Source organism: Rousettus aegyptiacus, unplaced genomic scaffold (genome assembly GCF_014176215.1).
Source record: "Rousettus aegyptiacus isolate mRouAeg1 unplaced genomic scaffold, mRouAeg1.p scaffold_m13_p_14, whole genome shotgun sequence".
In the NCBI taxonomy this organism is placed as follows: Eukaryota; Metazoa; Chordata; class Mammalia; order Chiroptera; family Pteropodidae; genus Rousettus; species Rousettus aegyptiacus.
The window spans coordinates 25,959,964-25,976,798 of record NW_023416289.1 but is presented as its reverse complement, the minus strand read 5'-3'; the positions used below and the strand labels follow the sequence as shown (position 1 = coordinate 25,976,798).

Below are 16,835 nucleotides of genomic sequence, written 5' to 3'. Positions count from 1 at the left end.
ATTTTATTTAGATGGCATCAGTTACAATAATCTGATACCATAAAATGAGTCGATAATTAATATTCCCCCATTCATCATGGGCTTGCCACAAAAAATCCATGTGATCTCTTCTCTCCACCTCCACTGCTACCACCCCAGTCCAGGCCACAGTCCTATCATGCCTGGAATGCTCAGATAGGCCCAGTTGCCCTATTTCTGTTCTATTCTGAGTATCACAAATCATCTTTTAACAGTAAAATCAGACTTTACCACTCTCCCGCTTAAAACTACCCAAGGACTTCCTACTACATTTAAAATGTAACAAAAACTTAAGGAGCTCTAATTCAGGGGTCTACAGACATTTTCTGTAAAGGGCCAGGTATAGAATATATATACTTTTAAAAAGTGCTTTGACTATTTTAAAATATATATATATTTATTAAGTAATATATATAGACATATATAATTAAGTAGTATGTATTTTTGGCTTTGTGGGACATATAATCTCTGTCCCGACTATCCAAGTGCCCAACTCTAACAAGATGGTCTGAAAAAAAAACATAGCCAATGCTTAAATGAGCAATAATGAGTGATGTTTAAACGGGCATGGCTATGTTCCATTAAAACTGTATTAACTTTATTTAAAAAAAAAAAAAAGACAGATTTGCATAGATTTGGCCCATGGCCCATAGTTTACTTCTCTTCAAAATGATCTTGCGCTTGCCTGTCTTCTTGAACTCACCTGGTAGTTTTTTCTTGCTGACATTCTCCCAACACCCTGGCCTCTTCTCTGTCCCTCCATCTGTCGTTCCTGCCTCAGACCTTCACACTTTCTAATCCTTCATCCTTGCTCAATACCCGGACATGGTTGGCTCTCATTCTCACTGGTCTCAGCTTAAATGTCATCTCCTTTAGAGAGGTCTTCCTTGACCTTATTGTCCTTGTATCACATCACCTTGTTCCATTTTATCCAAAGAACTTAAGTAATCTTGTTTATTCATTGCATTGTTGATGATCTTTCTCTTCCAGTAAAATGCAAATATCTTATAAGTAGAGTCCTTAATGATCTTGGTCACTGCTCTGTCTCCAGCACCTAGAACATTATCTGGTTCACAGTAGCTGTACAATAAATGTTTGTTGTATGATTTTGCTGAATGAAATGGTCATCAGGAATTGATTTGAAGTAAGAAATTATAACTGTTTAATGCCACTGTGAATCTGCCACTCCATTTAACTCATCTGTAGCAGTAAAAATGTCTGGTTCCTTAGGAATCAGGGGTGAATTTCAATGGCATCAGCATCTGCTGTATTTTGTGCCATTACAACTCAAGGACTTTTTCATTTTCATTTTGCAGCTGCTCAACTGTCACTCGATTTCCATATTGGCTGGAAACTCCCATCACATTTATTCTTTCAAAAGGTTATGGATCACTAAGTTTCTGAAGCTACCAATGCTACTTTACCCTCCCTCTGCCTTTAATTATTAGTTAAGTTAACTAATTTTGATTTTTAAATTTTACTTTAAAATATTTGTTTTCATAAATTCTTTTCTTTCCCAAATGTAGAATAATGGAGGGCTAGCTTTGAGCTTGAGTCTAAAATATACCCAACAAATAAGTGGAGAAAGGCCACCAAGCATTTGTTTTCACAAGGGTGTAATCTCCATACGCACAGAAGCCACATCTTTCCAGTTCACCAGGTTATCGACAGGGCCTGGAATGCAAAGATCTGACATAAATGAGCATGAAAATGGTTCCTGACACATAGGCTGGTCAGGAACAAAGACTTCATGATGAAAGAGTAATTCGAGAAATAATACGGTATTTGTCTCTTGATTTAGTCTTCAACCACATAGACTCATATATGAATTTAGGTAGAGAGAGGACAATGAATAAAAATGAGAAGAGCTGTTTTCACAGTTACCTGCATTAAAGATGAAGTATATGCTTTTACTGGCTGGGTATCCTTTTAACAGAATAAAAGGGTCCAGGCATTCTCCCCTTTCTCACTAAGCCCTGTGGTATCTTGAAGGCTCAAGTGGACCGGCACAAGTGGGCATGATATATGCAATGGTGTCCATCAGGAGGGGCTGGGGCATAAAGGAGGGAAAAACCTAGTGGCTATGACAAGGTTTTGATTGGCGTGGTTCGGAGCCCCTGTAAGATGTCACCCGAGGACCCCAGACATAGCTAGGAGCAACTTGGAGGAGATTCAGTTTTGTGACCCAAGTTCAGGTAACTCGACACTTACGAGATACACTTTATTTCTGAAATTTTCCCTTTGGAAAGGTGACTCTGATTGTACTAAACACTCTTTCATAAATTATGTTTTATGATCGACGGCACTGAAGTGATTTGTACTGTAATTCAAGTGCTGCCTAATTCACTCTGAATGACACTGCAGCATGTTAATGATATCTGCTCCCTCAGCTCAGATTCTAGCAATGACTCCAGGAGAGAGAGCAGGATAAACGATTTCAATCTTCTTCCTTGACCACAGACTCCAAGGAGGATTCTAGAGCAGAGCAGTTTACAACCTACAGATACAGTTAGTAAAATGACCACAAAATCTTGGAGATATTGGACATAATCCAGAAAAAGAAATAAACAAAAATTCCACTAGTATGTGAAAACAAAGACTGCTGATCTTTATGCATAAGCTTAGCCAAGGTACAAATACAATCCTCTGAATAGAGGAATCACCCCCAAACACATGAAATGTCATAGCACTTATACTATCCCATCAACACTCCTTTTATATATTTATACTAAAGACTGTCATGCAAGCAGCAAGAGTTGTGTTCTCTCCTAAAGAATTGATTTTAAGGATAGCTTAAATCAACAGGGGGTCAGCTAACTGGATGATAATGGATCCAGACACCAGCAAACAGCGATGTAGCTTGATATGTACTGACTTACGAAAATGTCTATAGGATCCTGCAGATGAAGAAAGTGAGTCACAGAAGAGAAAGTAGAATTTCACTTCTGTAAAACTACGCATGTGCACCCTTGTGTGTAGAGACACATGGAGGGAGTCTTGGAACTCTGCTCACCAAAATGGAAGAGCTGGTTTTCTCTGGATGGTGATTTGAGGGTTATAGCACTTTTTTTACTTAAAAAAAAAAAAAAAACTGACTGAAAGGTGAATAAAGAACTCAAAATAGCCATGTGCCCAATATTCCAGAAGTTCATGGGATTGGCTGGGATAGTTGAGAATGGAAGAAACTACAATATAAAAGTCTAAAAATATCAGTGAAGGAAAACTGGATAGTTGATGAACCAAAAAGCCACATTGTGGTTGCTGCAAGAAGTAAAGGAGCAAAAAAGTAACAATAAAAGGGACTTTGCTTCTATGTCATACTAACAAACTAAGGATTTACACTGTGCTAGGTCTCAAATACCACCCATCAAATATCACAATCAACTATTTAGATAAGGCTGTTTTGGAAAATAGCAACTGTTAAACAAAACAGCTCTGAGGCAGCCATTTGTCCCAAAGGCCACTTGATTGGCTGTTTGCCCTTATGTCTGGCATTGTAATCTGTTTAAAAATTAAAGTAAATGAATCTTGAAGAATGGGGAATCCTAGAGGAAAAATAAAGGTCACGACCTCCACTCTCCTCAGAGCATCTTGTCAGGGAGCCTGATTCCATCCTCCTTGAATCATGCATATTGTGGGGGTACCTTGTAGCACTCATCACATTTCAATTCTTATTGATTTGTTGCCAGTCTCCCTGCCAGGAGAGAATAAGCAGCATCTGGCAGGTTGACAGCTGTACCCTCGGAGCTTAGAACAGTGCTGGCACAGTGTAGATGCTCAATAACACCACTGGACGGAAAAATAAAATAAAAATAAAAACAAAGGGAGCAAGAGAGGAAGCAAGAGAGGGCAAGAGTCCTTGGGTTCTCGATGTTAGAGGATGGGGATTTAGCCGCTTATCTGCTTCTCTTCAATGGCCTCAAGAAGCGTCAGCACACATCTCAGTAATTAGTCTCTCTCATGAGTCAGAACATGTACCTCTAGGACCTGACCCCTATTTAAAGAGAAAGATTAACATCACATTCATCTTTTTCAGTCATGAAGTTTGAGACTAAGCTATTCCTCTTATTACCTCCTTCCCTTGACATCTCTCTGTGTCATTTTCCCAGCCGCCCCTGCTGGCATTCAGGGTGGCCGAAAGCATGGAGGGAAGGGCACAGCTGAGGCCAATCTACCAGCAAGCTCCTACGCCTTGTTGAAAGTCTACCCCTAAGCTGCCAAAACCCGGTTTGCCCATTTTCAAAGCTTGTTGAAAGTGCCAGAGAAGTAAAGTTCCTCTGGAGATGGCTGTGATGGATGTGGAGAATAGGTATTCCAGCTCCCTGGCCCCTGGGCTGGGGTAACGCTAATATGTGTGTTTTACATTATTTCCTAGAGCTTCCCCTTCCCCCATCAAGAGGTCACAATTGTCTACTCTGCTGGTTGGAGTCATATGGCATTTCAGATTGGACGGCTTCCCTTCCCTGTACTTTTCATCTGGTATCCTGCACCTCTCAGGTAAACCAGGTGCCCTCAAACCTCATCCCAGAGTTTGTTCCGGAAGATGTCCTGCACACGATTTCTCATGGTCAGCCTTTCTCCAAGGAGCCCAGAAAACGACCGGTAGCAAAACACTGGGAAGTTGGTGCCAGCCAGCACTGTGGGGCCCCGGCATGTGTGCTTTCCAGGAACTTCAAGTTTTCTAGTCCTCTGTCCCCTACTCATGAGGCCTTGGCATGCCTGAAGCATTCAGAAAAGATCAGACTCACACAGAGCTCTGGCTGGCCCCACGAAGCAGCCAGGGTCTGGTCTTGGGTTCCATAAATCAATGCCTTATGACTCCACGAAAAGAACAGCTCATAATGTGCAAAGTTCAAAGACTATTATTTTCTGTTGATTTTTCTTCATCCAGTAATGATTCCCCAAAATACTACCTTGGAGTTTAGTGCTGAGCAGCTGGAAAAGGTCTCCCGTCTGCACGTACAGATAAATATAGGTGACCTTCCTCCATTATAGATTGGTGCCAATGGCATCCAGGTACACTAGAACAGGAAAATGATACTTGCTCTGCTGGGAGATGAATGTTCCTTCATGCAAACTGCATGTCCCTTTGCCTTCCCTTCCCTAAGGGGTATGTTGCTGGAATAATAAGAATAATTGCAGCTTTAACAACACATTGGCATTTCCTGGACATATATTATGTTCTAAGCCCTGAGTAAAGCATGTTGTCTCATTTAATCCTTGCATATGGTTCTCTAGGGTAGGCATTATTATATACCCACCTCATCTAGACACAATGTGATTAAGGCTTCTAGAAGGTTCAGTAACCTGCCTGAGATCTTACCTTTTTAAAAAGCTGGGTGGAGCATTGAACCCAGCTCTCGGCCACAATGCTATGTGCAGCACCAGTTACATGATTTGCAAGGTTTGGGGCCAAATTAAAATGCTGGGCCCTTGCTCAACAATTATTAATAATTTTAAGATGGCGATGACAAAGTGTAATACCAACCATGGGGTTCTTCGGAGCATTGGGCTCTGGGAAGCTATACAGGTCACAGCCCATGAAGCTGGCCCTGGTTATGTGGACTCAGAAGAAAATGATGTAAGTGAGGACAAGGACCCCAATGTTTAACTGTTTAACCCTAGAGACTGAGCAATATTAAAAGTGATTCAGTGAGCCTGGATATTTGGTCAAAGAGTTGCTGACTTTCTGTCAGGAGCTAAGTCAGTTCGTCTGTTAGAAATGCATAAATATTTCCCCCCGGCTGGTCCTGCAAAGGGTCCATGGTGAAGGATGTAAGAGAAGGTAATTAACTGCAACATGGCATTTGAGAAAGAGCCTGTGCCTTGAACCCAGAGAAATGACCACAGATTCTGGCTGATCCACCAGCTTGTGATGTTGGGCATGCTCCTGGACCTCTTTGGGGTTCAGTTTTCTTCTATGGATGATGGGAAAAATGGTATCCACTTCTCAGGATAGGGAATGGTATAGCGGAAGAAACAATGCAGTGTATATAAAGGTCTGGGAACACGTGAGTGCTCATTAAATGCTACAATAGTTTAATGGCTGTTTTCACCATGAAGTTTGTGAGACGGTTGAAAGAGCGTGTGATTTGAGAGAGATAATGCAGGTTGAGTCCTAAACACTGTCCCCCATCTATTATTTGTGTGAACTGGACAAAGTCATTGAATTCTTTCCAGGGTCAGCATCTCATTCTGTAAAACGGATTGGTACGATGTCTATGACACATCGGATTCTCTGAGCTATAAACAAACAGGGCATTATAGAAATAGAAGAGGCGGCCATTCCTCCAACCAGTCCGGTTTGTTGCGGTAACTCACAAGGGGGGAGGGGCATTGCAAAGGAGGACGCCATCTCCTTTCCGATTCCTTCTGTCCTCATGGATACCTCAGGGGTCATTTTGTGTGAGCTCTCCTACAGGGCGCTAAGTGATTTTTCCTCTAAAAGCTTTCCACAACATTTCCACATTCTTAACCCAAAATTTGACTGACCCCATTCCAATTCCTAGTCAACCCCAGAGGATGCTGAAAAAGAAATGATTCAGGCTAAATTCTACATTGCTGGAATAAGCTATTCCATACTGATATCCAAGCCTTTATGTATTTTTGTAGGATAATTCCAATCATAAATAGAAGTTTGAGATGATTTATGTTTTGCTAGAGATGCTTCCACCCTAACTGATTTGCTTTATACTTTTAAAAATTCAATGTATGTAAAGGATTGCATTTTTCTTTGAAAATATGACATGCATATAAAACAATAAAATTTGAAATTTGTTCTGAATCTTTAAGGTAGGGCAAAGTGGGAGGAAAACTGGACATCGTCTAATCATAGACACACATAATATACAAAGACATGCACATGCTCACAGCCGCCTCAAATGTCACCTTTGTCATTTACATTTAGAACACTTTTCTGGCTCATCTTGAATGCTAGTCACTCACATACAGTGCCCGGTACCACAGATGGAAACCGAGAATCATTTTTCTGCTCTGCTCCAACTCCAGCCTCTTTAATAGCTTTCCCCATTGGTTCTCCTAACTTGTTCTGAACATCGGCTTGCATTTTACCATCATTAAGATTTCTGTAAACACCAAACCCAAATTCCAGGTCTCTCTCATCAGTGTCTCTCTTTATCAAAAGCAGCCTACTGAGAGGTGCCGCTGGAAGTTCTACCTTGAAGTGATCTGACCCACCTGCACCTGCCCACTCTCCATCTTTCCATGGCTATTCTCACCCCTTTGTCTCTGCTTGCTCCCCCAAAAGCCCTCTGGCACACAAACAGAATCCCCTCTCCTTTTTACAGAATACACTCAAATCTCAGAAAGGAGAGAGTCTTCTGCCCCTGGGGATCTGATGAGCTGTATAGATACCCAGCTCCTTGAAGCTGAAGGGAGGTTTTAGCACCTTGCATACAATTATTCACCTGGTAGTCTAAGCAGGTTGCCAAGACAACACCACCAGAACCTCATGTATTTACATGTTATTGATACATCTCATCGATTCAGCCAATGTGGGAAAAATAACCAGCCGAAGCAGTTTTTGGGGTTCCATCTCCCATCTGGCCCACTGAATGACTCTCTTATTTGTTTTGGCATAATCTCGACACAGCCACAGCGATACACTTAAAATAGTGTTTTTTCACTTGAATGCATTTTAAAGCTTAAAATAAAATTCCAGCTTATAGTAGGGATTTTTCTACTTTATTCTTCACTTTCTCAAGTGTTAGACTTAGGAGTGAGTCCTACTGCTGGTCACAGAATGCTTTAATTACTATCTGTTGGGCCAGAAAAGGGATATTGAAATTGTAAAACCTTCCCTGGCAGAAAGCTTAAACTTGGGAAAAAGATAAAAGGAGCTCTGTAGCAACTCTGAGTCATTTCCATAACAGTAGGTACAAGTATTTCCAGAGAGAGAAATAAAATGTCTTACTTTTGGCCCTTTGACTGAAGACAAAGGTTTCCTGTACATATCTTCTAAGGAATGAGGAAAAAAAGTCCTACCTGCTTTTCCAAAATTAAAAGGCAGTTATGAAAAGAAATTACTGAGGAGCTTGCAGCAGGGACCTTAATTTTCTTCGTAGTTCCACTGCACTGCAAAGTCCAGCCTCGTGAGCTACAAATTTCCAGAATGTCCAACATACATTAAGAAAGATGTCCAACATACATTAAGAAGGATCGCCTTCAGAAATAGGGGCGACATTTTCCTAGCTTGCAACTCCGCAGTCATGTTCTGAGCTGCATCTTTCCAGCTCTTGCTTCTATCAAGGGTTAATAATATGTCAATATTGATGCACACCAACGGTAAGTTGGAGTGGCAGTAAAACAGTCTCTAGAATCATCAAAGATCAGAGTATGCCACTTCTCAAGCCATTATGCTAATGACAAGCCAACTTAACATACCTGTAGGTGATCCTTCCATGACATGGCCAACGTAGGGACCTTCTTGAAATATTGGTCTGTTGTCATTCTGATCAATCACAATGACTTCCAGGGGGACTGGCCCCTCGAGAGTTCTGCCATTGACATCAGTGGTCTCCACAAATAGCTATTGGAGCAAAGAGATTGGGAAAGAAAGATGACAATTCGTCATGAAAATGGAAATCATGTTCTCTGGAGAAAATAGGTTACACTAGCCATTTTATGAGACCTTGGCAATATTCAAACTTTGGTCTCAGTGAATAGTCACTGGGACTAGGACAGAAACTAAACATTAGAGAATAAAAGACAAAGATCAATTCATGTTAAGTTCCCCCTTAGGAAATTTACATTTAATTTATCTAATCTGCAAAGGAAGTCCAAAAAAAAAAAAAAGAAAAAAAGCAAACACTCACAATCAGCCATAGCTAAGAAAATGTGTTTATGTTGTTTGTTTTTCCAACATCATTATGCTTAAAAGGAATGTTATGCTAATAAAAATAATTGACTAAGCATTTGTGAACAGAGTGTATTAATAACTGAAAGTGTTTATAGTAATGTTTAGAAGAAATTCAGGTCAGTAAGTATGTATAGAGAGCCTTCTGGAGGCAAGGAAGGCATTTGCTGGGTCCTGAATGAGACCTCAGGATTTCCGCCCAGCAGGCCCTTATAATTTATGGGGGGATTTCATAATTCCATGAAATACTTCCATATAGAAAGAGCTATCTTCAGATCTTAAGGATGAAGAAAATAATAGCATAAAAAAATAGCTTTATTGTCTGTCTTGGAAACAGGGGATTATGTCATGGCATTTTCAGTGAATCATAGGAACCTTATGCTCTCATTTTCTGAGCCTAATTCAATCTTGATTTAACTCAGCAGTGACAGTAACACTTCTCCTTGGTATCAGTGGTGGTCCCTGCACTGGAGGTAGTTGAGTATTTCAGTCAGAAAAAGATCTCTATATTTGGAATACTTGAGAAAGGACCTCTGTAGCTGGAATCCCAACACATTATTAGAAATAATAACCAATTTGTCCAGTGTTGACCTAGGCTCTCTCCTGTATTATCTTATGTGATCCTCTCAGGAACTCTATGGCTCTTTTGCGAGGAGGGAATGAACGCAAACAGAGGTTGTACAGTGGAGTCTAGACTTGACCCCACGAAGTCAGCCTCCAGAGCTTACATTTTAACTGCTATAAACAATGCTTCTAAAGCACTTAATGCCTGTCACATGATATAACTCAAGAATATTAACTGCTGCTATAGTTGCTACTATTATTGCTATCAACATCATTGCAAAAACTAGCCCAAACTAAGAAAACAAAAGAGAAACACCTCCGTTACTAATCGGCAGGGTTGTGATGGTGTCGTAATTGGATTCGTCCCTTTTGGAAAGCGGCGTGGCAAAATTCAACAACAGCTATGAAGAACTCACAGACTTTGTTCCGTTTGATACCACTCCTGGTTCCACTTGAGTTAGGTTGCGTTACATATATGAACATATTCATTGTAGTGTTATTTGTAGTAATGAAAGAACTCTGGCATCAGCTAAATGTCCAGTGAAATGGGACTAGTCGAATAAATGTTTTGGTATCAATATGCTAAAATAGAGCTGTTATGAAAAATAATTAAACCTGTTGATCTACTTAGACTATTATGTGAAAATACACAAAATAGTATGTGCATTATACATATGCAGCATACACATATGGACAGAATTTGAACTTAGTAAGCAAAAATGAAACCAGATTTGCTTGGGTAGATAAATACATTTTTCATTTTTTTTTAACATTATTTCATTCTTTCACTAGGAAATTTACACACACACACACACACACACACACAAATACACATGCGTTGATTTCTGGGGCAGATAAAATAACACACGTGTACCTTAATTAATAAGAAATTAAAGAGGCAGAGCCTTTAACATCTGCACACAAAGGGAATCTTAGAGTTTACTTTTATTCTTCTATGCTGCTTTAAAAAAAAAAACTACAAGAATACTGCTAAACAAAGAAAATTAAAACAAAGCCTTGGGGCAATCTCATGCGATAATGAATGTCTGGCCTTTGTCCTCCTAAAATAGCCAAAGACTTAACTTGAACTTAACCAAAAAAATCTACGTCTAGCGACAACACATACCTTGAATCTGAATTTTAAGCTTTCTGTTTGTTGACAAACTGGCCCCCGTCCACGGAGGGCATGGATAGAACAAAGAAAGACGCAGGCCACTCCAGAGTGTTAAGCGTCAGGCTTAATAAGCAAGGAAACTTACATATGAGGCCTGTCTTGGGCAACCATAAGATGAGTAGATTTCCATGCCTGCCCGCCAGAATCTTAAAAATGTATGGAGAGGCATTAACTGGGTTCCATCACATATATCATCCAGATGGTCTCAATGACACCTTACTCTCTCGAGGCTGTATCCTTGAAAATGGCTCCCACCCTGGGAACGGTGGGCATAATGTACATGCTAAGGACGGAAGGTGGAGGGGTGAGGAGCTTCTGACTGCCTGGGTCCAGCTCGTGGGTCAGTTGGTAGCCACATCCTCTTGGTGACTTCCTCCAACAATTCCACATTCTACAAGACTCGGGCATGTAAGAAACCGCAAGTAGGATAAACATGCAAATCTATTAGAACTTAAAGGGGTAGACTCTAGATCCATCTCAACATAACAGAAAGACAGACTGACACTAAGGGGATATAATTGATTAGGATGAATAAAAAATGTTGAGCTCAATCTTATAAAACCAATTATGTAAGTAGACAGCCTGATAGTATTTTATGTCATAATACTACCCAGAGTTTGACTCCTGGATTTTTTAGTGGAAAACAATATTGTTCAAAGCTAAAACTTGGAATAGCATTTAAAAACTGCAAAGTGTTTCTAAGGGGCATTTATTAATTTTAAAGACAATTTAACAAAAATGCATTGAGGATTACTACGGGTCAGGCCCTACACTGAGTGCTGGATATTCATTAGTTAACAGAAAAGACATTCTGGCATGAAGAGACATATGATAAACAACGTAAAATACAAGAACAAGATAATTCAGTTAAAGATAAAGGATATGAAGAGACGAGACAGGTTGATATATTAAAGCTGTATTGTCCAATATGGCCACCACTAGCTATATGTGGCTAATTAAATTTAAATTAAATAAAACAACAAAACCAGTTCTTCAGTTGCACTAGACACACTCGAGAGCTCAACAGCCACATGCAGGTGGTGGCTACCACATTAGACAATGCAGATACAGAAACTTGCTGCCATTGCAGAGTCTACTGAACTCTAAAGCACAGTGTGGTTGAGAAAAAGAACGTGTGCGTCAGCAGGAAAAGTACCTATATTAGATAAAATAGTTTGGAAGGTTATGTGCATACTCTCAGGCCTTTCCCAGAAACCACTTATGGTTGAAGTAACATTTCAACTGAGACTTGAATGACAAGAAAGTAAAAGAAGATAGTCAGGCAAAAATGCACGGACAAAGAATTCTAAATGTTCTAAGCTTGGCATTATATTAAGGATGGTACTAGTATAAGATGAAGTCACATAATTGGAGCTCCACTCAATTCCAATGGAGGACACTAAACTTTATCCCACTATAACATTCTTTGCATAAACAATTTGGGCAAAGTGAGAAAAGAGGCTGGTCCTCTGTGAATTGCTGGGTAAGCTAGATGAGGGAGGGAGAATGATATCACGCTTGTTCCTAACAAAGAAAAACATAGTAGACTGAATAAAATATAAAATAGGAAATGCTAGTGCTTTACTAAGTAGTTCATGCATTTTTCTAATGGCATATTCATAATGTGGATGAAAAGTAGCATATAGATATGCAGGAAGAAGTTATTAGAAAATGCAGCCTTATCTACTCAATCACTTACTATAGAGAAATGACATTCCAGTGAGTTTGCATAACTGTTCTCATATAAAGGTCAGATCCACAGTTAGCAAATGCCAAACTTTCTAAAGTGGGGCTCTTAAATTTCAAAGGGTACCTCTAATATCAGAGAATAAATGTTCAATGATGTTCTTGCCTTTCTTCTCTCCCCTTAATTGAAATACCCCAAGCACACAAATACTTAGTCTGAAAAGACTGGAACAATGTTTGTTTCCTTTGAGTCACAAGGTATAGTCTAGAGGCTGTGTTTGGGGCTCTGGAAACAAAGCAAACTGGAATGCATTCAAAGGGAGGCATTCTCATGCCTGTTCTTTATGTTAGAAGTGAGACACCAATTAGTAGAAACCTACTGTGAGAAACAAACAGGCAGCCATTGGCAGAAAGCAATGGAATAATTGCTCAAAGGAAATGGAAATCAGCTTCTCACCGAATATCTCCATACCACCTTCTAGGACTTCTATTCTTAGTCTGAGATGTTGATATTCTCGGCAATAATGTGGGGTGACAGAGAGAGAGAGAGAGAGAGAGAGAGAGAGAGAGAGAGAGAGAGAAAGAGAGAAGGAGAGGGAGAGAGAGAGAAGATGTTCAATAAGTTATACCTAGAAAGTGTCTGGTACAAGGTAGTTAGTGCCCAATAACTTAAAAGTTATATATCTGACAAATCTTTGTGTTGTGTTCTAGGACCTTGCCATTCAAAGTGCAGACATGGGACCAGCAGTATTGGCATCCCCTGCGAGCTGGTTAGAAATGCCGACCCTCAGGCTCTGCTCAGAACCTACTATGGCAGCCCCTGCATTTTATGGCATCTCTAGGGGACTCGGGTGCACATTAATGTTTGTGTGATGCTGCACAGTGACACAGGGATTGGAGATGGAGGCCCAAGGGCCTTGTAGAGCTTGGGAATGGCATTCCCCGGTTCAGATGCAAACTTCCAAAAGATGTAACTTCCAGAGAGAAGGCAGAGTCATATCACCTGCTAGGAACCTACTGCACTGCACTTGGACTCACTTATTACCCTCAAACACACAGGCCAGGAAGAGTAGATGTTTTCTATGGATCAGTCTAGAGGAGCCTTTGCATGGACATAGACACAAATATATACAAATGCATATTACACACAAACATACACAGACATACATAGAAACACAGATACAACACACACACAGAGATATAAAACACACAGATTTTTCATAAAATAAAAATTTCCAATCTTCTGATCTTCAACTGTGCATAACGAATTAACTTAGAGTGTATTTTGTCTAATCACTTTCTGTAAAATAGGCAAACAGAAAGTAGGGAGAATTGCTTATTTATTGAAAAGTGAAAAGTTGCAGAAAACAAAGGAAAAGAGAGAGGTCCCGGAGGTGGAAAACCTCACAGGAGACGGAGCATGAGGGCTGAGGGCACCGAACTGCCTTAGCGGCGGTGTGATTTGTGGATCCCAACACTGCAATGTTGTTCCCAGATTTTGATATGGAATACCCTGGAGGGGTAACTAATTTAGCTTTATTATTAGAAGGCCTATGGGTCATCTAGGGAACTTGTTAGGAATCTAATTTAAACCAGCTCTGAGAGAGAGTCAGGTGTTAGTGATTTCCTGCCCATGCTTGGGAAAGCTCTGCGCATCACGGAAGGGAGACAGGGAGACCACTGGCGGTGGCGAAGGTGGAAGGGAGCCCTGCTGAGGGGGCGCACAGCCCGAAAGCCTGAGGAGAGGGCTCGGAGGACTTGTGGAGTGAGCCCTGGACCTGGATGCAGGAGGTAATGGTCAGTCCTCCTGAAGTACAGGCTCTAGGCCCTGAGTGAGGTACGCATCTCTTTGCATCTTAGTTTCTACATTATTAATAAGAGCTGCCACAGCGACGTCATAGGACCTTGGTGCAGACTTAAGTAAAAATAACATGTGAAAGTATCTGATATAAAGTGGGTGCTGAAGTTTAATCCAACTGCCAGTTTTCAAGAGGGCAGCTTCACCATTTGTTAGAGAAGGCAGAATACTTTACGTTTAAAATGATTTCATTAAAATATTCTTAAATAGCATTATTGGAAGCAAGGATTTTTGAGTGAATAGAAAGTACGATGAATGCAGTTGTTTGACTGTCATTTTGCTCTAAACCTTGTTCAGCTGGGGTCTTCCTCCCAGGGACCAAAGCGGAAACTCAAACATCACCCATTTTCTCCAATGAAGCTTTCTCTTCTATTCCGAGCCACTCTGTTAACGAGTCCTGTCTGTACTCCTGACTCTCTTAAATCGACCCCCCTTTCCATCTCCGTCATTGCCCCCTGAGATTAGCTTCTGTCACCTCTCACGAGGGTATCTAATGTATATCCCTGTAACCAATACCGAATGCCACAATCTATTCTCTAAACGGCTTTGTAATGGTTATTTAATGTGTCAGATTGACTGGCCACGGTGTGCCCAGAGTAAACATATCTGCATGTATCTGTGAGGGTGTTTCCAGACGAGATTAACATTTACGTCAGCGGGCTCGGTGAAACAGATCACCCTCCCCATTGTTGGGTGGACATCATCTAACAGACTGAGGGCCTGATGAGAACAAAAGGCAGAGGAACAAGGCATTTGCTCCTTTTCCTTCCTGTCTGATGCTTGAGCTGGGACATCGATCTTCTTCTGCCCTCAGTGCTCTTGCTTTTCAGGCCTTCGGACCTGAACTGGAAACTACACCATTGGCACCAAGTCCCTGGTTCTCGAGGTCTTTGAACTTGGACCGAATTATACCACCAGCTCTACTTGGTCTCCAGGCTGGAGATGGCAGATCATGGGACTTCTCGGCCTCCATAATTGTGTGAGTCAATGCCTTATAGTAAATTGCTTCATGTAAATATGTATATTTATATATCTTCATTTTATATACATTAATAGTTATATTTATATATTTGTATAATATGTTTATAGACATATATTTTCATAATAGTTATATATCCCCTATTGGCTCTGTTTCTCTGGAGAACACTAATACAGGCTTCCAGGATATCTTTCCAAAATTTTTATTTATGTCACCCCATGATGGACACTTCCCAATCATTTCTCATCACTCTTAGGATAAACAACACATGCTTCTACTTTGACAAATATTTTTATAATTTGGCCCCGGCCCACTTCTTCAAACTCATTCCATGTCTCAAGAGATCCCCTTGGTTCCTTATTATTGAGCTACACCCATCTTTTTTTTAATTCTTTCAACTCATCCCACTTCTTCCCAACAGCTATTTTCACGTGCAACCCTCCTACCAAGCATGAGCGTCTGCTGTCCCTGGTTAGCCCTTATTCCTCCTTCAGATCTCAGCTCAGACATCACTGGCAGAGAAGATCCTTCATTATCCCTCCAGCATAGCTAGGGCATCTGTGGTTTACTCTAAAGGCACCAGTATCTTTCCTTTGTAACATTTTTTACATAATACGTAATCACTTAATTATTTGTAGGACAACTCGATTAATGTTTGCTTCCCGGTCTGGCCCCATGAAGGCAGAACCGTGGTGGATGTTCTTGCTCATTAGCAAAGCCCCAAATCTGACACCCCATGCCTGGCACACAGCAGGCACCTGATTTAACACTCATTGCATAACTCCCTCTGCTGAAGAGGCAATGCCTCTTTAAGAGAGTAGAGGCCGAAGTTTTGGCCTCAGCTTTGGCCATCTGTCCTTTTTCTCCATCCCTGGCACCAGAGAGCTGACAGTCAGTCCCAATTCCACTGACCATGGGCCAGTGGACCCTCTGCGCAGCCTTATTTCAGAACAACAGTGGTCAATAACGCCTGAGCACAGTGGGTTGATTACTTGCTCTGTAAAAGAAAGGAACTAACATTATTTGGTGTCCTATGTCTGACCTTTTTATGCATTGTCTCATTTGACTCAAACGACCAGAAAAAATACCTATTGTAGAAAAACTTGGAGAAACTTAAGTATCTGCTAGTTTGTGATCTTGCTGGGTCCAAACTGGGGTCTGACTCCAAAATTCATGCTTTCCTCCACTATGGTCTTATTTGCTAAATATTTTTTCACAGACTTTCCTTACATTTTTTCATTCCCTTTACTAACTGTATTATTTACTTAATAGTTTTGTTTTACATTGATTGCTGTGTTTCACTGTTGTCTCATCTGAGGCAAAATTATCTATTAACTTAGAGGTATAATGAGACTATAAATTTTTCCTAATAACATGAAAATTCACATGAGAAAACACTGTAAGCCTCTGTGTATCATATAACACCCTACCACAAATGACAAGTTGGGAAATGCTATAGTATCAGCCTGGCTACAACATGTTCCTTTTGGGGATGTCACAGGCTTACTGAAAAAAAATAAAATAAAAAATAAAAAAAGTTATCCTTATAAATTTAGCTCTCAAATGACCATGGTGAATAAGGTTTGGAGGGGCACAGAGTATGCAAGTCACACCTAACCAGTTTAAAGCAAAAACACGTTATTCGAGGGCGGAGACACGAAGGTACCGCATGAATGTGAGT

General features: G+C 40.6%; 1 protein-coding gene across 3 annotated transcripts in view; it reads right to left on the bottom strand.

The window, feature by feature from the left end:
- Positions 1–16,835, bottom strand: part of CDH13 (cadherin 13) — a 1,315,977-nt gene that overhangs the window by 339,626 nt on the left and 959,516 nt on the right. For all 3 annotated transcript variants that reach the window (XM_016165971.2, XM_016165972.2, XM_016165970.2), the window contains one exon: positions 8,422–8,566. In XM_016165971.2, the coding sequence (XP_016021457.2) occupies positions 8,422–8,566 (145 nt within the window). The remainder of the gene's footprint in view (positions 1–8,421; positions 8,567–16,835) is intronic.